The 23,157-nt window shown below is 34.7% G+C and overlaps 3 protein-coding genes across 6 annotated transcripts in view; 1 reads left to right on the forward strand and 2 right to left on the reverse strand.

Annotated features, from left to right (window-relative positions):
- The window catches only part of ubr5 (ubiquitin protein ligase E3 component n-recognin 5), a 51,913-nt gene extending 47,671 nt beyond the window's left edge, over window positions 1–4,242 (forward strand). For all 4 annotated transcript variants that reach the window (XM_067411545.1, XM_067411562.1, XM_067411554.1 and 1 more), the window contains exons 57-58: window positions 1,131–1,216; window positions 3,102–4,242. In XM_067411545.1, coding sequence (XP_067267646.1) covers window positions 1,131–1,216; window positions 3,102–3,314 — 299 coding nt within the window. In that variant the 3' untranslated portion in view covers window positions 3,315–4,242. The remainder of the gene's footprint in view (window positions 1–1,130; window positions 1,217–3,101) is intronic.
- Window positions 4,243–5,803: 1,561 nt separating this feature from the next.
- On the reverse strand, window positions 5,804–16,430 carry srsf10a (serine and arginine rich splicing factor 10a). The gene is made up of 6 exons (XM_067397377.1): window positions 16,292–16,430; window positions 13,121–13,234; window positions 8,367–8,476; window positions 8,059–8,230; window positions 6,693–6,743; window positions 5,804–6,516 (listed from the first exon to the last, which is right to left on the reverse strand). The coding sequence occupies exons 1-6, from the start codon at window positions 16,354–16,356 to the stop codon at window positions 6,270–6,272; spliced, it is 759 nt and encodes a 252-aa protein (XP_067253478.1). The 5' UTR covers window positions 16,357–16,430; the 3' UTR covers window positions 5,804–6,269.
- An 803-nt stretch (window positions 16,431–17,233) lies between these two features.
- fabp10a (fatty acid binding protein 10a, liver basic) lies at window positions 17,234–22,752 on the reverse strand. Its single transcript, XM_067397391.1, has 4 exons — window positions 22,608–22,752; window positions 19,300–19,472; window positions 17,404–17,493; window positions 17,234–17,299 (listed from the first exon to the last, which is right to left on the reverse strand). The coding sequence occupies exons 1-4, from the start codon at window positions 22,672–22,674 to the stop codon at window positions 17,249–17,251; spliced, it is 381 nt and encodes a 126-aa protein (XP_067253492.1). The 5' UTR covers window positions 22,675–22,752; the 3' UTR covers window positions 17,234–17,248.
- Between the last annotated feature and the right edge of the window lie 405 nt (window positions 22,753–23,157).

A 23,157-nucleotide genomic window follows, 5' to 3' on the forward strand; every position in this document is an offset into this window, starting at 1 on the left:
TTTTATTTTTTTAGGGAAAAAAAGTGTCCAGTGTTTTTTTTTTCCTAAACACATGGGATGGGATTGATGCTTTATTCGTAAATGTTTTATGAGATATTAGTTTTTTGCAAGTTAATTTGTAACTTTGGATGCAAACAGCTATTGACTATGAAGCATATTTTAGTGGAACATCCTGTTTTTTATTATATTAGTGACGACTTTTGACAAAATGCATCATGAAATAAACTGCACCTTTGCAGTAGGTGCATTAGAGCCACGACAATTTATTCGATTAATACTAGGCTTTTTACTCAAAACTCACTTTAAACCACCAAAGAGTGTATGCAAAAGCTTCCAGTTGGGATTTAATGTGGGTTTTGGTCATATGTTGTTGAAATATGTTATTTATAGCCTTTTAAAAGAATTGCTGCACTTGCTTATAATTTTTCATGTTATCCTTTATTGTTATGAAAATGAGTCAAATCGTAAGAAAATCACACATCATTTACTATCTTAATCATTGCTGGATCAGCGCTGGAAGCTGCTAATGCTCATCAGATTGTGTAAATCAGTGGAAAATTAATAGAAATTATGATTCTCTCTAAAAAGAAAGTTAAAGTAAACGTGTAAATATATCAATACTTCCAGATATGAGCACTTTTGAACTAAAAGCCCTCATGAACGCTGTTCAGTGAAGCTACATAACCCAGAGCTGATGTGACTGAATATGAATGCGTGTTATTCTATTCAAAACATCAAATTACAGATGATTATTTGCACTCCTGACATAAATTAAGATGGTCAAATATCGAAGCTGGAGTCTTTCTAATGATGCTCAGTTTGCTGTGAATGTTGAACAATAATCTGGGGATCTTTGCAGTTAATGGACATTTTGTAAAAGAACATTTTTAGATTTTCCATCAAATATCAAACTAAAGGTTCTTATATAATTGTTATAAGAAATTTTGGTTTAATTGTGTATAATTTTGTATGTAGTGTTATGATTGACTATACTTAATTTGCCATGAAAATATTTTCTGCTTATATGACATGAAATAAATTAGATCGACTGATTCCTTCATTACAGGCACTTGAATAATTGGTTTGTATGTTGTTGTTCTTCAATGGTGTTGTTTTGTTTGAACCTCCAGGTGAGAATGCGGAGAAGCTGCTGCAGTTCAAACGCTGGTTTTGGTCTATCGTTGAGAAGATGAGTATGACGGAGCGGCAGGACCTGGTAGGACGTTTCTGCATTTCTTTACTCCATATTAATTAGGGGTGTAACGATACACACATCTGACGGTTCGGTTCGTACCTCGGTTTTGAAGTTTTGAAACTTAACAAAATTGCTTTTTTTATATTAAACGGAGACAATTTGTTCAGTAAACTACTGTCTTTAAATGAATTCAATAAGTAAAAGTTTCGTAAGGATAAAAAAAAAGATCTCTGCTAATTCTGTAAACTACATAGGGAGCCCTTACTTGCACATTACTATAATATTAAAGGCTCAGAGCCCAAACTATTAGCCTAAATTCAGTTGCTTTTTATTTTTAGATATAGTACAGTGCTTCCCACACATAGACTTTATTCGGGTGGGCCGCCCACATATAATAACGGCCGCCCAAGTATTTGGAGACACATTTTTGCTTTTATTATTTTTATCCTCTTATACTTTTATATCTTCCCAATATAATGAAACCATCCGCGGTCAATAAACTTGTCATTTCGTACCTGCTCATTATGTGTGCGTCAGAACTGTTTACTCCCGCTGACATTCCCACAGGCGCTGCATTTTGCAAAGTCGCAAGGTGGCGCTGTTGCCTGTTCTACAGGCTCACGCAACAGCACTTCAGACTGCATCAAAGTGATTATCAATCACTGAAAAGTGCAGATTTATGCCAAGCGATTGCTAATGAACTCAAGTTGATGAATTATTACAAAGTCTACTTCATGGCCTTTATATAAAATGTTTTAGACGATTGTAAGAATCTGAAATGTCTGTACTGTTGCAGGCTGATCCTTCAAAATAAGAGTCCCGGTGTATTTCGGGCTTGTTTATAATTAAAAGTCACGCTAAGTTTTTTTCTTTTTCTTTTGGACATTATTGGTATTTTGGTTACACTATAAATTGTATTTAATTTGATTTCCATTTAATTCATAGTAAATTATTGTAGTGTCTCCCACAGGAAGAAAAGATGTAAGAACATTATTTGACACATTATTCATTTTATAAATTTTACTAGTAAAATCTGTGTCCCATTCACTGAGAGAGACACTATATGACTGCAAAGAGAACATAGGACCATTTAAATGCTGTAATTTTGCATACTAATATTATGCATTATTATGCATTGTAAATTATGTAATTAAATGTAATATCCTATGTAATTAAAATTAATTTCAATAAATAAATTTTTTTGTGCCGTGGGTAAGAGGAGGATTTTTCGCCCAGCTACCACCGCAAGTACATTTCAAACCTGTGGGAAGCACTGTAGTAATCAACACTCAAATAACAAGTTGTATGCAAACTTGTAAACTGCACATAAGGCAGTTTTTGCATTCACTTCTAAATCTAATTATAAAATTGTTTTTACTCCAAATCGTTGTTGAAATATAATAATTTACACAGTGGCTTCCATTTTCATGACCGATTTATTTAAACATGCATTAAATAATCAAAACATCACTAACAAGTTAAGTAAAATATAATGAATATGTAAGCTAATATAGAGCATATATTTTAGCGAGTGTTTATTTCTCCGAACTAACAAGCTGTGGACTGCCTGAGGTAAATGTTACGTAACAGTGTTTACAATCTGTTGTATTGACGTCTTTCCGCAGTTAAAGCACTTATTGAGCAATTACACGAGATGAGATGCGTTTCAGTAAGTTGTACTGTATCTTTCAACATACCTTCAGATGTTCATTCATGTTTATTCTGTAACTAGCATTAAAGAAGAACAGATGATCGGTCGTGTTAGATACACAATGAGTATCGTGATACGTACCGTGTGTAGTGTATCATGGTTTTTCGATTCGGTTTGAATATCGTTACACCCCCCTGTTATTAATTCACATAAATGTGTGCCAGATAGTAACACATTGGTGCGTGACACCCGCAGGTATATTTCTGGACGTCCAGCCCGTCTCTGCCGGCCAGTGAAGAAGGTTTCCAGCCCATGCCCTCCATCACCATCCGCCCGCCAGACGACCAGCACCTGCCCACCGCCAACACCTGCATCTCTCGCCTTTACGTGCCACTTTACTCTTCCAAACAGATTCTCAAACAGAAACTTTTACTAGCCATCAAGACCAAGAATTTCGGTTTTGTGTAGTTGAACAAAACTCGTTTAATTGTTGTGTAATATTCTAGTTCCATTTTTGTAGATTTATTTTTTGTCTATACAATTTTATGAAATTTAAAGAGTGCTGTCGCATCCCCGGCAGTCGTTTTTTGGTCTGCGTTGCAAACGTGGACGGCTTGTTCTTATTTTGTTTTTGTTTTTTTATTTCCGTTATCCGAGTATAACGCAACATTCCTGCATTGGCTTTTGTAAAGTTGAAGCCTGCAGCTCCATTGGCTTGAACTGTAACTTCCCGTGACTTTGGCCTGACGGTAAACTGTCCGCCAAACCCCAGCCAAAGATGACAGCAGGAGTATTTAAAGAAAAAGGAAGATTACACTGTGATTTGATTTTTCTTTTTTTTTCTTTTTTTTTCCTGCCCTAATCATAAATATTACTATCACTGAGAGTTCACTGCTGCCTTTGTGGAAAGTCATTTTTTCTTGTATAGAGGGAGTAGGGAATTTCAAAAATAAACTTGGATGCAAACTAGCGTTGTGGTTCTTTTCCTTCTAAAGGATTTTGTTACAGAAACGTGTATGTAGAAGTATTCAGTGTTTTGATTGTCCCACTATGTCTTCAGACTTCAGTTGGACCCTGTCCTCTTATCAAAACTGTTTTAGGTTTTTGAAAGTATGCCTTTGTTTTCAAACAATGGCAGAGATAAATTATATACTGAATACTTCTGTTTTTAATATGGTATGTGAACAAGAATGCATTATGCAGTGATAAACTAGTACGCTATGTTCTCTCATCACATTAGTCGTGTCAATGTTGAAAATAAATTCAGGTATTTTGCATTGAATTCTTGCAGAAAACTCATGCTGTGCATAGAAAAACCTATATATAACAATATACTTAAGTCTGTTAAAAATGCAAAGTTGCAGTGTATGTCGGCGATGAATTAAACATGCAACACTGTCATGTGACTGTATTGTTTACTATTTTTTCAAACATTTGTTAAAAGTTTGAGTACTGATTTAAAAGCTAGTATGCAGTATTTCTCTGATCAGTCCTGATTTGGACAGCAGGACATTATTTAAGCTAGTTTAAATTTAAACAACTGTAGACATAACTGCTACTTGAGGTTGAGGGTTTGTGATTTTACCAGGAGCGAGGAGTCTAAAATGACCATAAACGCAAAAATATTGGTGTAACTGAAACAAGGGCCCAGTTAACGTTAATTAAAGGGGACCTATTGTGCCCCTTTTCAGATGATGTAATATAAGTCTCTGGTGTCTCCAGAATGTTTCTGTGAAGTTTCAGCTCAACATTTGCCTGTGAGCAAAAACATGCCATTTTTGTGTGTGTCCCTTTAAATGCAAATGAGCTGCTGTTCCCGCCGCCTTTCCAGAAGAGGGCGAAGCTTCAACAGCTCAACAACAACAAAGCTGGAGAATCTCACGCAGCCAAAATGAGGATTGTCAGTAACGGTGTTCAGCCTTACATTGTTCAAACCGGAGTCGACACTGATGGAGAGACTCAGGAAGAAGTTACAACTTTTAGACGTTTCTGAATGGTTAGTGGATAAATTTATGTAGTTGCTGGGGAGTTGATTCAACTCATCCACTAGCATGTGCCGTCATGTTCATCTTTTGTGCAAATCCAGCGTTGAATTGACCCTCGTTTAACTTTGAAGATGTTTATGCTCTAACGGCAACATTACACACTAAAGTAAAAAAAAAAAAAAAAAAAGTGAAATCATAATCAAGGACCCCTTTAATGCATTAACTAGCGATGAGCGATATATTAAAAAAAACTTCATTGTGATCAGATACAACTTTTGATTTTAAAAATGCATTAATTTTTGAGATTAATAAATGCTTTAGAAGTATACTTCACGTTAACAAATACAGATAGTGTTAGATGGAATTTTGATTTCTAATTTCTATTTTAAATTTTTACAATACAATAAGGTCTTGTTAACACTAAAAAAAATACTGCTCATATTTCATTTGCTAATGCATTAGTGTTAACCTTTGTTATTGTCACACACAATAGTTCATGTTGGTTCAGTGCATTAAGGTTAACAGATGTAAATTTTGATTTTAAAAAATATGTAAGCAGGTGTTGAAATAATTAAGATTAATAATTGCTGTTGAAATACTGTTAACAATGGAAACCTTATCGTAAGTTGTTACTGAAATTATATATACATTTTTGAAGGAAAATCTGTGGAATGATTCTTTCAAACCGGAGCATGAATTTAATAAAGTTATTTACAGAAATATGTACTACATAGTGAATGACAGCCATTGTTTCTACAATCAAGGGCCTGATCATGACCATGCTAGTTTATATTTGTCTGAAAAGGAATTTTAAGAATCACATTTTGTAAATATTTTTATATAATTTGATAAAATGTTTCATAATACAATTTTATTTCACTCATGAGCTATACTCAATCACATCTACTTCAGTGAAAAGCAGGTATAAGAAAAAAATACTCAAACATTTAAATCATGTTTATTTAGCAATGACAAAAATACTACGTCTTTAATATAAACAGATGCTACAATCAAGACTTAACTAAAATACAGATTTAGTTTCAAATACATTAATAACCTTAAGAAAAACTTCAACAGAAAACGTAACACTGCGACCTTTCAGAGCCATTGCCAAAGTCTTTATAATCGTTTCTTTTTTTTAACAGTGTCTGCATGCATCTTCTGATGTTCAAACAAGGGAAAAAAACAGCTGGTGTTTTGATAATTTCTGACTATAAAAATAAAGCCATCTTTATACTGGCATCAAAGCGATGGGCACATTTCTTACAAAAGAACAATCTCAAACTGCCTTTGACACGGACTTTCAAACAATTTGCATCATTTCTTTGGGGATCTGATAAGAACAACAAGAACAATTTGTTGTGGCATCATGATTAAACACAAAGGGTCAATGAAAAGCTGCACATGATACAGTATTTATTTAAAACCAGAAGGGTCACTAACGGCCTCCAGACTTGCGGCCGGCCCAGGACCTGGAGCGCGAACGAGAGCGAGACGGTGAACGGGAAGTCGAGCGGCCGCGGGGTTCGTCCTCACGGGAGCCGATGGACTGGTGCAGGTCTTCCACGGCCGGGCTGGCCGATCTGGAATGAGACCTCCGGCTCTTGGACTTGTATTTGGAGTCCTGGGAAGGAGAATGTGAGGCAGAGCGGTGGCGTCTGCGGCCGTGTTCACGCGACCTGTGTCTGAGCAGAAAACTCTGATTTACAGTCTGTTTCCAAAGAGGAAGTTAATGCATGTTTAAAGCACTAATTTTGGCACAATGCATTTTCACTTTTGAGTATAAAAAAGGGAAACACATGAAGGTAAGGTCTAAGGCTTGATTTTAATGCACTGGACTGTGGTTCAGCAGGAACTTTACCTGTCATTCTCCCGACTCCTGCTTCTCCGGTGTCTGCCGTGTGACCGAGAGCTGTTAAAAAATAAAAGGATCAATGTAAAAATGTTTTAGGGGAGAGCACTATTTTTTAATCCTGAATAATTATTTTCAAATAAAAATGAAAAACAAAAAGAAAACAAAAAAATTATTCTGAAGCTAAAAATGTTAAAAGTTTGAAATATTCAAAGAAAGCCTATATAACTTCAACATAGGTGGTTTATGGATAAGTTAAAAAATAGATTTTTAAATTCTTTTAATGTAATTGGCTTTTTAAAATCAAACTTTTAACATTTTTAATTTACAATTACATTAAAAGAAATTAAAGATATATTTTTGAACTTATCCATAAACCACCCAAGTTGAAGTTACATTGAAAATTAAAAATGTTAAAAGTTTGATATATTTTAAAATGCCTATTTAACTTTAACCTGGGTGGTTTATGCATATGTTCAAAAACATATTTTTAATAAAAATAAATAAAATAATATAGATTTATTTTTTAATTAAAAACATGTTTTTATATATATATATATACACATACATACACACACGTTTTTAATAAAAAAAAAAATAAAATACAAAAAAAAAAAAAAAAAAAAAAAAAAAAATATATATATATATATATATATATATATATATATATATATACACACATACACACACATTTTTGCATTAAAATATATATATATATATATTTTTGCATTATATATATATATATATATTTTTTTTATTATTAAAAACATGTTTTTGATCATATGCATAAACTAAAGTTAATTAAATAAATTAATTAAAGTTAAATAGGCTTTTTATATGTTCAAAAACATGTAAAAAAAAAAAATAAAAAAATATATATATATATATACACACACACACATTTTACACACAATAAATACAATTATATATATATATATATATATATATATATATATATATATATATTTATTTTATATACACACATTTTTGCATTAAAATATATAGATTTTTTATTATTAAAAACATGTTGTTGATCATATACATAAACTAAAGTTAATTAAATAAATTTAAATAAATTAAAGTTAAATAGGCTTTTTATATGTTCAAAAAAAAAAAAATATATATATATATATATATATATATATATATATATATATAAATTGTAAAATTAAAAGTGTTAAAATATTGAAATATTATAAAAATCCTATTTAACTTTAACTTATGCATGTTAAAAAATATATTTTTGAATAAAAAAAAATGTTTGCACATTCTCTAATGATAAATAATCCCCTAATGAACATAATCCGGTATGTTTTTCTCTATTTGTATGTTCTAGACTCTTAATTATACAGGGTTAGTATGGGTTTGTTCTCACTCTCTAGGGCTTCCTGACCGGCGAGCGCGGCGATCGTAGGACGGACTGCGAGATCTGCTTCTGCCGTAACTGCGGCTGCGGGAGCGTCTGCGCCGCCCGTCCCGGTCGTAGTCGTCGTATCGCGAGTCGCTGCGAGGAGAGTGTTTCTCTTTGGATTTCATCTGACCGGGAGCTGCACAACACAAAACAATTGCATAAAATTAATTATTAATATAACATTATATGAATATAAAATCCATTTAAACAAGAAGATTCCAATCTCTGCAGTTCAACAAACTTTATATTAATTTTCAACCACTGTGTCATACTCTTCCTGTCTCCTTGAGCGAACTGGATCTCGATCTGCCGTCCACAGATCCACTTCCTGTCCAAGTTGTGCAGCGCGTCCTCTGCGTCGCGAACGTCCTCGAACATGCATCTGCTGTTAAGGCTTTGCATTTTTTAGGAGTCTGATGAACATTTATATGACAGACACCGAACTCTCCACCAACACGATCTTGATATTCACCAAAAGTATGAAAGATTATAAAGCAAAACACAAAATTAACTGTGATAAACGGCAACAGGGGAATGTGTTGATGAAATGACTCTGAAATTATGAAAGAAATTCACAAAGTTCTCCAACTTCAGGCACTTTCACAGTACATGACATGAATATTTTTAAGGTGTCATTTCCAATCAAATGATGCAAAAAAGATGTGAAAATGTAATGGTATTTATTTTTTGTGCCATTTTATTCCTAACATGATAAGCTGGAAAAGATGATCTGGAAAGACATTAGATATCATAAACAATTAAAAACTAGTGTGAATGTGACGATTAAGTTAGTGCCCGTAGTTCAAGAAACACCAATATATGCATCTGTAGGCGAATCAAAGGGAGGGAAATTATGGATTGGAAAACTGCCTTTGATTACGTACAGAAATCATGTGCTCTGTAATGGTAGGATACAACATTAAAACAGGTTACCTTTAACATGCTTGACCTTTGACCTTCAGCTTGACCTTTATTGTCTTTAACCACCTCCGAGAAGGACTTGGGGATGTCTTTGCCCAATAACCTTTAGTCTTTTCCTCTTTCTTTGGTCAGACCGAGGCCTTGACTCCAATTTTGGTCCCCTTTGAATCTTCAAGCTTTAACTTTCTCTTTATTTTCTTTGTCTTGAATCTAACTCTACATCGGCCCTTTTAAATATTCTTTGTAGTGAAGGTCTCCAGAACTGTATGTCTTTACATTTTCTGAGACAACAACAGAGGAAATATCAGTTAGGAGACAAACATCTGACATGTTCACGGCCATTCACAGTCAAGCTTTTAAGGGATATCACACCCAAACATTACAAATCTGTCATCATTCTTCACATACAATGAAAGTGAATGGGAACTTGAGCTCAGAAAAAAGACAAAAACATCATAAACGTATAACATCAGTTCTTCAGAAGGATATATATTCCAATATAATGCACAAGTGAATTGGGAATGGACCTGTTCAGCAGTCCATATTCACTTTCATTATATGGAAAAGTGCAGCTTAATATCTCTTTTTGTGTTCCAAGAAGGAAAGAAATACATTATAATACAATATAATAACACTGGATGAGGATATTGAGCGCAAGTTGGAGAAAAAAATGTGGAAAATAGTTCCAGAAGCAAGTGTAATGTTCCAAATCAGTTTATTTTTGGATAACTGCTATATTGTATAAAGGGCTGGATATTATTAGAGATATTTTGGGAAACATATAAAGGCAAAACGTTTGAACAGACAGTATTGTTAGTCCAATAAAAGCTTTTATTGACACCAGACCCAGCAAACGACAGGATTTTCAAAGTGGGGATCTATGACGTCAAAGGGCAGCAAGCACCGCCTCCGCAGAAGAAGATCAACGCCTACTTCATTACTGCCTGTTTAGCCCCGCCCACTGATTTGCGCATGACATGCAATAGAATAGGTAGCCTAAGTAACATAGGCCTTTGTGGAGCTAAACCAGATCGAGACAGTAATGCAACAACATGTCAGTAACTGTGTTCATTCTAATGCCTGATCTGATATTAATGATTCATGTACAGTCAGATGATCTTTGTATGTGTGTCAGTAAATCAAACCCATGACTAAACATCAACTTGCATTGTTTCTCTTAGTAGGATGAAAATAATCTGTTATTTAAACAGTGATTAAATTATATAAAGAAAGCAATCAAATAAAGCTCCCTTTGCAATTGTTGGAGCTGTCAATCAAACAGTGTGAGTTTATCATAACTGACGTGCAAAACCCACATTTTATTCAACAAATCTCTTAGTTATAACGTTTTTGCGCTGTTAGTTATGATGAAAGCATTCGTTAGTGTGCAGAAATTGACGAGATCACTGCTTTCATGATCTCAACAAAATGTCTGTGATCGACTACAATGTTCATCACTGCAACCTTTCATGCCACGATCTAAATATAATGCCATAGATCTACATGTAATGCTATAATCAACACTTTTCATGATTCGTTTACCTTCAGAGCTGTAATAGTAAAATCGTGCTAAAAGAGAGAGTAATACTGAGCTATTTCATATGCAAAGATGTCAGCCAATCACAGCACTGGGCGTTTACACTGAAGTCTCACAGCAGACACGCCCCTTAAAACAGAGCGTTCAAATCAGAGGGATAAAATTAGGGTAGGAAAAATGCCTTTTATTTCTAAATTATGATAATTTTGGATGTAAAAAGCATACTAACATTATAAGTGCACCCCAGGAAACATTATAAAACAATGCAGTTCATGACCACTTTTTGCGTTCACACTTGTAGTTCAGTTCGTTTGGTTCATTTGGTCCAGACCAAAGGAGAAAAAAAAAAAAACATTTAGTCCTAGCGTTCACATTGGCAATTTTATCACTGAACCAAAAGATACCGAACCTTAAGGCATAGGGATACATTCACAACGTGATTGGTCTGATTTTATGACGTATTGCCTATTTTGAGACGGAACTTACCGAACATCCAAAACAGTGCTGTGTGCTGAGATAAATGCGCTCGTTGTGTGTGTAGCGGTGCGTAGCCTGCATGTGATGGTATTTTGGCCAGCTGGGAACTCGTGAAGAGCTTATAAAATGTGTAAAGTAGTCAAAACACCGGCGGGAATCCATCCGTCACACACACAAATGATCTGCTGCATGGAGACGCGCGTCTGATGCCTGTGATGGGCAAACTCACGACTATGACGAGAAAAACCAACATGCGTGAGGATTCTGTGCTTTTTATGGTCTCGTCTTCCTGTTTTTGGTTCGGTTACATGTCTTTGGTCCGTGTTGCGTTCATATATCATTCGAACCGCACCAGAGTTCGTTTGTAAGCAGACCGAGACCCATCTTTTCAGCGGTTTCGGTCCGCTTGTTTGGTGCGCACCAGGGTTTGGATGGCAGCGTTCACATAAGTTCAAAATGAACCGCACTAACCAAGCAATCGCACCAGGGTTCGTTTTAATCGAACCAAACATGACAAGTGTGAACGCACCCTAAGTAAAGTGAAGTCAACCTATTTTTATGAAGTAAATTTGCTTGTTTTTTTTTTATATATTATATATATATATATATATATATATATATATATATATATATATATATATATATATATATATATATATATATATATATATATATATATATATATATATATATATATACACATACATACATACATGGCCAAACCAGTTGAGAACCACTGCTCTACACGATCCCAGACGAGGAATAGGAGTCTTATCTAGAGAAACGATCGGTCATTTTCTAAAAAAAATTAAATTTATGCACTTGTTAAACACAAATGCTCATCTTGCACTGCTCTGTGATGTGCCACACATTACGTAATCACATTGGAAAGGTCACGCGTGACGTAGGCGGACGTACCACAGTAGGGCGAAAAACTCATTTTCATCATCTCGTCTTCTCCTCCAACTTCAAAATTGTCCGACATCGTTGTTTTACCTTTTTTTTGTAAAGGGCGTTTGACTTAGTCTTTGCATGATCACTTTGTAAACACTGGATCAGTACTTCCATCTACATCAAGCGTGACCTTTCCAACATGATTACGTAATGCGTGGTGCATCGTAGAGCAGTGCAAGATGAGCATTTGTGGTTAAAAAGCATATAATTTATAGGGCTGTTTCGAATGCCATTTTTTGAGCTTCGAAGCTTAGGTGGCAATCAATATCGAATATTCGAAGCTTCGGTGGGTGGGGCTAAATATATAATAATAGTGTCGGTTTGCATTTGTATCATCTTTCACGACTTCACGTTTCACTCTTCGGCATCGTAAATATGTTGCGGCAGACCCAGTGGAGTGCAGTGTTGCATTTGGTGCAATATGATCAGGTGGCACACATTCTTTAAATATTAATAAACATTTAATAATCTTTTAAATAGAACAGTTTCCGGTATGCATTACACGGGCAGGTTTATGCTCCGAAAACGGACAGTGCACAAGTGATACAAAACACAAAGTCTGTTGAGAGCAAGAACTTTAATAAGGTATTAATAACGAACATTTCTTTAAAACAAATGAATACCAAAACAGAAATTAAATTAGTAACACACAGTGATTTCAATGAACTGTAATAAATAAAGAACATGGTAGCAAGCTTATAAACAGTTGAATAAGAATAAATTAATTGAAAAAAAAGAATATTCGAATCTCAAAAATGAAAATCGAATGCCACACCACCGAACGAATATTCGATTATTCTAGTACAGCCCTAATAATTTATTTATTTTTTTTAGAAAATTACTGATGGTTTCACTAGATAAGACTCTTATTCCTCATCAGGGATCATATAGAGTTTTTTTAATTCTGCACTGAAACTTACATTTGGACCGTAATTTGTTTTTGAATTAAGTAATTTGACTGAACTAATCCTTTATGTCCTCATTCACTTTCATTATACAGCTTGGACATTCAGCTTAATTTCTCTTTTTGTGTTCCACAGAAGAAAAGTGAGTAAATGATGACAGATTGTTTATTTTTTGGTGAACCATCCCTTTAAAAGTTAAAAAATATTTTCTTTCTTTTACACATTTGCCTACAAAGGATATTGTACGTATGCAAATCCTCTTGGTCGCCGTGAATAGAAGTCAACAGGAATGTAGACATCTACTATAGGTCCGTAACGACCAAACTCACGACGCAAATCCTCTGGCCTAAAGTACCATGAAATGACAGGACATTCATTTGTCTGTCTGAGAGCCTCTCCCAGAGTGCTTTGAGGATAATAACGTGACATAAGCTGCCATTGAAGCACTACTGAAGCTCTGATGTTTGCTTTTGTAGAAGCAACAAGTGAGTGTCAACACAAATCATGCTTATTTGCAGAATTCATGGTGAAAATCTAAACTACCTAAATTTGCAAATGATGTAAATCGAATCTCCCTCCAGTCTCAGGCTTAGGTTTATATTATGACGTACAGTTTGAAACTATTAAAAACATTTTGTTAACTGAGTTAAAGTTAAAATAAAATAAAAATAAATAGTAATATAAAAAACCTAATAAAAATGACAAAAGCACATAATATATTAAAAATTAAAATATAAAAGTAAAACAATTTAAATTTTTTATTAAATATTAGGGCTGCACGATTTATCGCACAATATGAAAAACTAACATTGAACTTAAACGCGATTATTTTTAATGCGCAAATGCTAATCAATCTGAAAGCATTGCGAGTTTGAGTCACTTTTAATGTGCATTTGAAAAAGCAACACGCGTCAAACATTTTTACAGACATGAGAATCATATATTAACATCTTGTCCAACAAAAGGCAACATTTAATAACATGTTTTTACTCCAAACTCACTTCATAACGACAGTCAAGCATCCTTCTGTGAGATGATGTGACTTCTTACACAGAATAAGGCATTCGTGTGTTTATTAGTCATGTTTAATCAATAAAAGCGTTTCAATCTTATGTTTATTCAGTGATATGACGCATGTTATCTTCTTCTGCGGCAGGGCATATTTGGAGTTTCTGCACAAGAGCGCCCTCTGGCTTTCATTTACTACTGATCACAGAGCCGTACAGCTCTGACAAGCTGCGCATAAAATAATCAAAGCCTTTGCCAAATCGTGTGCGGTTTAATCACGATAAATCGTGCAGCCCTACTAAACATTATAATAGAATATAATAATACTGGGTGAGAAATCGTTTAGTTGAAACATTTCAATCTAATACTAGGTTAAAGATACAATAGTCATCATATGCAATCAGTGAAAATAAAAGCATCTTATAACAGACTCATTTTGACCCGGAGAGGATTTTCCTTTTTCCAAAAATTGCTAGTTAACGTTATCGCATTGGACTAAAACTTACTGACAACTATATCCTCAATTTTGTTTTGTAATTTTTTGTAGGGATGCACCGATATTAAAATTTTGGCCGATATGATCATTCTTTATATTTGAAAGCCGATAACCGATATAATTGGCTGAATTTCGGACAAAATTTTTATATATTAAACTACATTTAAATCCAAATTTTTATGTAGCCTATATGACAGACTTGCACTATATGTTGTACCCTTTAGGGTTAGTTCACCCAAAAATGTTCCACACCCGTAAGACCTTTGTTAATCTTCAGAACACAAATTAAGATATTTTAGTTGAAATCCGATGACTCCGTGAGGCCTTCATAGGGAGCAATGACACGTCCTCTCTCAAGATCCATAAAGGTACTAAAAACATATTTAAATCAGTTCATGTGAGTACAGTGGTTCAATATTAATATTATAAAGCGACGAGAATATTTTTGGTGCGACAAAAAAACAAAATAACGACTTATTTAGTGATGGTCTATTTCAAAACACTGCTTCAGGAAGCTTCTGAGCGTTATAATTCTTTTGTGTCGAATCATTATTCAGATCGCGTGTCAAACGGCTGAAATCACGTGACTTTGGCGCTCCGAACCACTGATTCGACACACTGATTCATAACGCTCCAAAGCTTCCTGAAGCAGTGTTTTGAAATCGGCCATCACTAAATAAGTCGTTATTTTGTTTTTTTGTCGCACCAAAAATATTCTCGTCACTTTATAATATTAATATTGAAACACTGTACTCACATGAACTGATTTAAATATGTTTTTAGTACATTAATGGATCTTGAGAGAGGAAATGTCATTGCTCCCTATGAAGGCAAAATATCTTAATTTGCTTTCCGAAGATTAACGAAGGTCTTACGGGTGTAGAACGACATGAGCGTGAGTAATTAATTATAGAATTTTCATTTTTGGGTGAAATAACCCTTTAATTGTATTTTAGTTTTTTAAGTGTTTTCAATCGTATTTCAAGCAATTCAAAACCATCATGGTGAACAGTGTCTCAGCTGGAAGAAAACAATCAGTTATTTATCGGCTTTAATATATCGGTCAAATTTTCTTGATGGGCTGGTAACGATAACATTAAAAATTAACATGTATCGGTCGATACCGATATTGTGGCCGATATATCGTGCATCCCTAATTATTTGTGATTTTTATCCCATCTTGTTAGATTTGTGGTGTTCCTGGTCTACAAAAAATGCTAATAAATCTCTCATTACTCTATATTATCACCAAAGATTGGATTCAAACTTGTTTTCTTTCAATAAGCACAGGTTTTGTATTTCTTTTTGGATCTGACTGATAGTAGACCTCATTTATCTGAGCTTATGCACATCAATTTATCAAAAAAAAAAAAAAGAAGCATTATTTGTGTGAAATTTAGGCAATATTGAATACAATTTTTAAATATTCTGTACAATTTATCACACTAGTGTGATTTAATGCTTAAGCAGTAAGTTTGTTTGTTTTTAAATGTAGAAGCTTCATGTCCCTCATTATGCATGTAACGTTAGTCTTATTAATATGCATGCGTCTAATAACAGCCTTAGTGGGAAGAAACCCGATCCTGTTTCAAATCCTGCTGCAAATATTACACTAAAAACATTCAACATATAAAATGAATAAATCAATTATGTTTTCATTTAGCCTTTAATCCATCTTAACTGATTAGTAGGAAGTATGCTTTGCCCTAACCCTTGGGCAAAATATAGCCCACTCCCTAGTACACCAGTTTATGGATTGAACTTTAAAATTAGTGTCTAACCAAGATGTATATTCATGCAGATGACACATATTACAGTTAAGTGAGATTTTAACGATGCAAAAGCAGCTCTCGCGCAGCACACAAACTGCTGCTGTAACTAGTGCTCATGCGCACTAACCTGCTGTCATCGGAGATGTTTCTGATGAACAGAGAAGTGTTTGGAGGTCGCATGTATCTCGCCATAATAAAAAAACTGCAACCTCCAGGTCCCCTGACACAAGCGATCACAGGCCGCAGTCCCGCTCGATGTGCACACGTACGCAACACAAGGCACGAGCACAGCGACGCGCATGCGCACCCAGCTCGACATGACGTCACAGCCGCGTCAAGCAAGAAAGAGAACATATATATATATATATATATATATATATATATATATATATATATATATATATATATATATATATATATATATATAATTTTTTTATATATTTAATTTTCTAATAATATTAATAATTGAATAATAATAAACGAGTCTTTGTTTTGAAGACAGATGTCCAAAAATACCTACAAACAACATTAAGTATGAAAAAATAAGAAAGCTGTAACATTTTTAAAAAATGTTGTTACTTTGTTTAATGTTTTTTATTTGTTTATTTATCCAGCTGTTTTTTGTACATTTTTAAAACCAATAAAATGTATGTACAGAAAGCTCTGTAAACGTTTTTTTTTTCTTTTATTTTAATTTTATAATTGTTTTATTGTTCAAACTTGTCTGAAAAGACTTATGGAATATTTATTAGCAGATTTATATTGTGACAACTTAAACCAAAGAATGTGAAAACATATCACAACATTAATGTCAATGTGTGTTCAATGAATTATATCTTCTATTTCTGTACAATAACAGTGGAAATGTTCAGTATTTTTATACTTAATCAACACTTTAAAGTTTGCAAAAACAAAAACTGATTTTCAAAAATAAAGCACATTCAAAAAAACAGTATCCCATTCCAGGAACTGTGTTATTGAAAGCTGGTTTTATTAAAAATGTTTTTGTGAATGATGCAATGTACCAAAACACAACAAACTCACACTATTATGATAAATCAGAGCTTTATTTAAATCAAAATCTTCAGATCTTTTTGCTCTTCCTGATCATGGTGGTTCCTCCTACTGTCAGGGTCTGGAAAATAAATAGCCGGAGAAAATAGAAAATATTACCAATGGTCATATTTTACAGATGTAGACAGTTGTGAGCAATATGCACCCTTGATCACCAGTACAAACCTCAACCATCTCTCCTCCCTTGAGCTCCTGAATGTGAGAGAATCGATCCGTCTGACAGACCAGCTTCCCTCCCTCCAGTTTGACAATGCACTGGAAGAAAGAAACACAGCAGAATATTAGGCTGCGTCCGAAAACTGGAAAATGCTGCCTTCTGAGGACACATTTCAAGGCATCAAGGCATGTCCGAATCCAACGTTAGCTTCACTTTCCTGTCTCATGAGATACCTTCCTCAGATCGATTTTTGAACGAAGCATGGATGTATCCTTAGCTACCTTTGATATCCCACAATCCTGTGCTTTTCATTCTGTGACAGTTGAGCTAGAAAAAAAAACGATGGCCTCCGAAAGTTGCGTTTGCTGTTCGGTTTGTGTATAAATGTACGATTTTGACCAACATATCTCAATTTTGATATTTCTATCGAGAAATTACTACTGTAATAATTAAATATTTGTTTAGTTCTCACCAAAGCTCGCGCTATATTGTTGTAGATCATTAAACTGTTAGGCACAGTTTTGTACAAGTCATTCTCTTATAAGACAGCGAGGCAGCAAGACAGCTACCTAGGTTTTCGGACGCAGCCTTAGAGTACAGCTAGGTGGCGCTTCAGTAGCGCAGCAGCCATTTTGGGGTGAAAATAACAACTGGACAACAGAATCCATCACATTTTACGCACCCAAAATTGGCGAATCTCACAGCCAAATCAGGAACGCAATAGAACATTTCTCAAATTCAGTAAATTTTACGACACCTACAGTAAATGTTGTATTGTCTTATATGTTTTATTTTACCAGTTGTGGAAACCAACCATTTTAATCCCCTGGATTAAGCTACAAACATGCTTTTATAGAACATGATGCACTGTTATTCCATAATTCCCACTTTTGGACACAGTGGCTGTGTTTTTTTGTTTACATAGCCTTGCTTTAATGGACATTAATATAAATATAAAACAGTTTACTGTCAAGCTGTAATATTTTGTTATATATTTATTGTCCTACATTCCCAATTCTTCGTAATTTAATTTCATATAATAGTAATAATTCAGTGTTTATAAGCCTTTTAAAGAATTTTAACCCAAACTGACTGGGTTTCGAAAGAGCAAAGGTTTTTTTTGTAAAAAAGTGGAAGACTTAAACACAAAGTGTGTAAAATAAACTGTTAAAAGGATTTGATGATCACTAGTGATGGTATTTTATTCTGTGTTGTCATCATTCAGGTTGGATTTCAGCTTTAATGTACGCTTTTTTAACAAAGCAGCAGATATTGCCATAGAAACTAGTGGACTGCGACTCGCTTTTTCACCCCAAAATGGCGGAAAAGCAGGGCTGCTGCTGGGCGCCGGTGGTGTATTATAACGTTCTATTGAGTTTCGCTTCTTGCCATTGTAAGTTCTTTGCCCTAAACAGACAAACTACTCTACAGAGCGCGTTTGACTGCCAACTCTCAGACGACGTCATCTTTGTCCTGTGTTGGTTACCGTAGCAACCTCACCGCTAGAGGCCGCTAAAAATGTACACTGCACCTTTAAAAAGTGAATAAATGGATTAGAATTTATTTAGTAGCCTACCATAAAATCTCCTAAAAATACAAAATATTAAATATCAAACTAAAATATAGTACAATCATTTAATTGTTAACTTGAATCCCCCCCCTCATATAAACCACCATCTACTACAAGATTATTAAATTAAAATTGATCTTTATACTTAATACAGTACATATTCCTGGTCGTATTATAAATAATTCCCTGGTGCAGGTTAATCTTTGTACTTTTTTAGTTGAGAATTAAGAAAATACCTTGATCTATCGAGAAACTGAGCTCCTGTACACGATATCAACTCTCCCTGAACAGATCGACATCATTAAAGGCATAAATTATAGGCTACATATTCTACCTTGAGCTTCTTGCCGTCCATGGTGGTGATTTCAGCTTCCTTGCCGATGGTGAAGGAGTTAGTGACGGTTTTCCCAGGAGTCTTGGATGTGATGGTGAAGTTGTTGCCGTTTTGTTGGATTTCTGTCACTGGTTTAACATCCTTAGCCAGTTTAATAATGTCTTCTGGCAGAGCTGAAGGAACAGAAACACACAGATACTGACCTGATCACGACAAAGACTATTTTAATGAAATAATTTCAGATATTCCATCCCACATATGGTTCAAATATGGAAGCTTGTTTTCACCACGGAATAAAAATAAAGTAAAAAAAGGTAATTGCGACTTTTTACCTCAAAATTTAATTTAATAAAAATTCATTCTTTATAGCTAACTCGCAACTCTGAGAAAAAAGGGAAGAATTCCGAGTTATAAACGCGAAATTCCAAGTTTAACCTATCGGTCTTTGTCAGACACGTGATTTTGTTGTGTGTGACGTCACCGCGGCGCCATATTTGTGGTATCCCTGCTGACTGTGAGAATGAAAGAGATTACACGAGTTGAGATAACAAGCAAATAACTCGCAAATATGAAGAAGCACAAGAACAAAGTTAAAATTTCATATCGCGATAAACTCACCAAAGATGCCAGGGACCGTTATTTGGAGAATTTTTCATCCATTCATAACATAGATCTGTACGAGCTGACTGCAGTAAGTTGGAGTGCTACTGACCCCGCATTGCTACCTAAATCATCATACTTAAATATTGTTAACTGTCTTGTTTATGGCATAAACGCATAGTGAACAATTTAAAAACTATCAATCCCTCGAAGATCACAGATATTTCACTAATGGGTGCAGGATTTATTTATGTTCTGAAGGAAGGACTGCGATAACACAGTATAGTAACGATAATGATGTCGTGTTAACTATATAACAAGTGCATGATTAAGGATGGTTTAGTATTATCAGGAAGAATTTTGAACTAATACTACCCTTTTTTTCATGCATTTTTTTTCCTTTATTGCATTAAGTACATAAACCAATGTATAACACAATAAACATTGTTCCAATAAACAAGGCATCATCAGAGATGTATGTAGAATTTAATAGTGTATTTTATTACAGTACATTCTGATATAGTATACCTTTTAGACCTACCTCTGTGTTGTCTGGGTCAATGACATTATGAGTCTTTTTTTTTTCTTTTTTTTGTCCAAAGGCCTTAATAATAATAAAAACAAAGATATGTCATGCAAGTTAAATATCTGATTTACAGATTGTGTATATTATTAATTATCCTGTTAATACTATAAGTGCATATAACATAAATCTACAAATCACCCTGAAAAATTTAATTATACATGCTTTATTGTTCATGCAAGACTGGATAAAGCATCAGCACATTTTTACACTACAATTCTACAAAAGATTCAAACATGCGCTGATTGGATGGTTTCTCTGTGAAAATCTCAAAACAGTCAGTAATCTCTGCTACTCTGTATTTAAACAAAGGAGACATATTTCTGTGCAAATCATCTCTGTATGCCCATACAGCTGAAAGCTTCAGGTTTGCATAGATATGACACAGTTTCATTGAATGTTCTGTATACCGTCTCAGGGGAAACATTAGAAGTGTTGTGCAGGCAGACCAAATCTGAGGTATATTAAGGTTCACAGAAGCATTTGAAATTTGTATTTGTTGCGTCTGGAATCAGAGGCACAAAAAAAAAAAAAAAAAAAAAATTGTAACGCCATAAAGGTTCCCAGGTTTGGCAGACCCGTATAGTACATTAACATCATCTCCAAAACAAACATCAGACATCCTGTACATATCAAGTCGGTTTACTTCTGCACATGCAGATCACCATCTCCTCCAGCCTCCTGCATCTTCTCAGTGTGAAGATGATCACTTTCTCCAGCCTGATGGACCATAGTGTCAGCTGACTGACTTGGGTAAAGTTGGTTTTATATTCGCACATCCGTATTCAATAGCCTTGTTAATCACACTACATTGGACATTCAGTGGACATTCACAAGTAAATATGCCATTAAACAATACTTGCCTATTTTGATCGACTGTGAAAAATGTTATAAGTTGACAATCGTTGGTCGTCAATATCATGTCGCTGCTTAAAATTCGCAAACATTAATTTATTGCATATTTATTGGAAAGTCTGAATTTATCAGAAGTCTGAATGTGCAAATATAAAACCAACTTTACCCAAGTAGCTGACTGGATTGTTTTTCCTTAGTGTCTGTGTGTGCATCTCAATCAGCTCTGAGCTCTTGAATCAGTATATTGTGTATACAAATTTTGTGACTGAGACTGTCCTGATCAGTGCCCTAACTAATGAACTAGGGAGCTGATTGAGACACAGCCTGTGTTTAATGCTGATGTGGCCTTAATGTAGGGAGGGATGGTGTCCAGTTGGGGTCAGTCTCCATAATCTTTAAGCAGGCTGATCTGCAATGAAATGAAAAGGTCCACAGACCACAGCTGTAAAAAGTAGTCAGAAAATTAGAATCAGTATATAGATACAGAGCAAAAATGTCGTACCTTAAGTATAAAAATGCTGTAGCAAAATTAAGAAAAATAAAATGTAGACATATTCAAGTAAAGGGATTCAGTTTAAATTGACTTGTTTCATAGCACATACAATCCAAAACAATGCGTTGCTATAACGTTTTCTACTTTAGAAAACAGAAACCTCTAACTTACCTTTGTGAAATGTAGAAAGCAAACATACTTGAATGGAGATATCTTGACGAAAGTGATGTTTTGCGTCTCACCGCGGCAACCCGTGCGATCCGGCGCCTCTGTTATTGCCTCTAACGTTACATACTCTCCGTACAGCCTTTTTTCAAGTAGGAAACCGACTAAATCTAATCTCGTAGTAAAGTTTTTGACATTTTCTATCGTGGGACATATTATTGCAGCTTTTCACACAACAAAAGTGTGCCATTTTTACAATGAAAAGTAGCCAAAGAAGAAACAACTCTGCACTGATACAGAGATTGTTTGGATACCTCAGAAATGGCGACGACACCCATAATGCACTTCGGTTTTCACGAGTGTGACGTCACCTGACAAAGACCGATACCTATTCTGACTTTATTTCTCGGAATTCTCACAATTGGATTGTGAGATATAAAATACCGCTTGCGAAAAGAAAAGTCAGAATTGTGAGATAAAAAGTCGCAATTACCTTTTTTATTTTTTATTCGTGGCGGAAACAAGCTGATTGTGGAAACCGCTGCCACCATGCGATGCTTTTGGGAATTGCAACTCTAATCATGTTCTGGTAAATGGGACGTAAAAACTCACAAATAGCTCTAAGAAACTCCTCGTAGTTCTCCTGAACGTACACCTGCCATGTTCCGCTGAAGGCCATGTCTGCTGCTGATCTGATCTGATCGGGCAAGAGCCTTGGACCGCTTTGAGAAGCTCAACACAATGTGAGGAGGAGTTCATTCCAGTCCAGTATTTATATTCTCCTAGGAGTTTAATCATTGACGTTGTGGCATTTTTCCCTTCTGTTTGAACAACCCAGAGTTCGCTAGCACCATTTGTGGGGTAATGCCCGCCTAAATGTAGTGGCAGCTGACCCAATCTTTTTTTTTTTCTTTTTTTTTTTTTTAAGACTATTTAGTTTGATAGAATATTGCAGAGCCTTGACTTGAACCCATTCAACTTCTAGGCAATTAAATCCTAAATAGATATAGAAATCTGTGAGAGATCCATGTGGGTCTGGTTATGCAAAGTGTCTCTTTTCATTAAATAAGCCTGAAAAAAGTATCCTGGTTAAAGCACTGAGAATAATCAGAAATGATTTCTGAAGGATCATGTGACTCTGAAGACTGGAGTAATGATGCTG

The sequence above is a fragment of the Chanodichthys erythropterus genome, chromosome 2 (genome assembly GCF_024489055.1).
Source record: "Chanodichthys erythropterus isolate Z2021 chromosome 2, ASM2448905v1, whole genome shotgun sequence".
NCBI lineage: Eukaryota > Metazoa > Chordata > Actinopteri > Cypriniformes > Xenocyprididae > Chanodichthys > Chanodichthys erythropterus.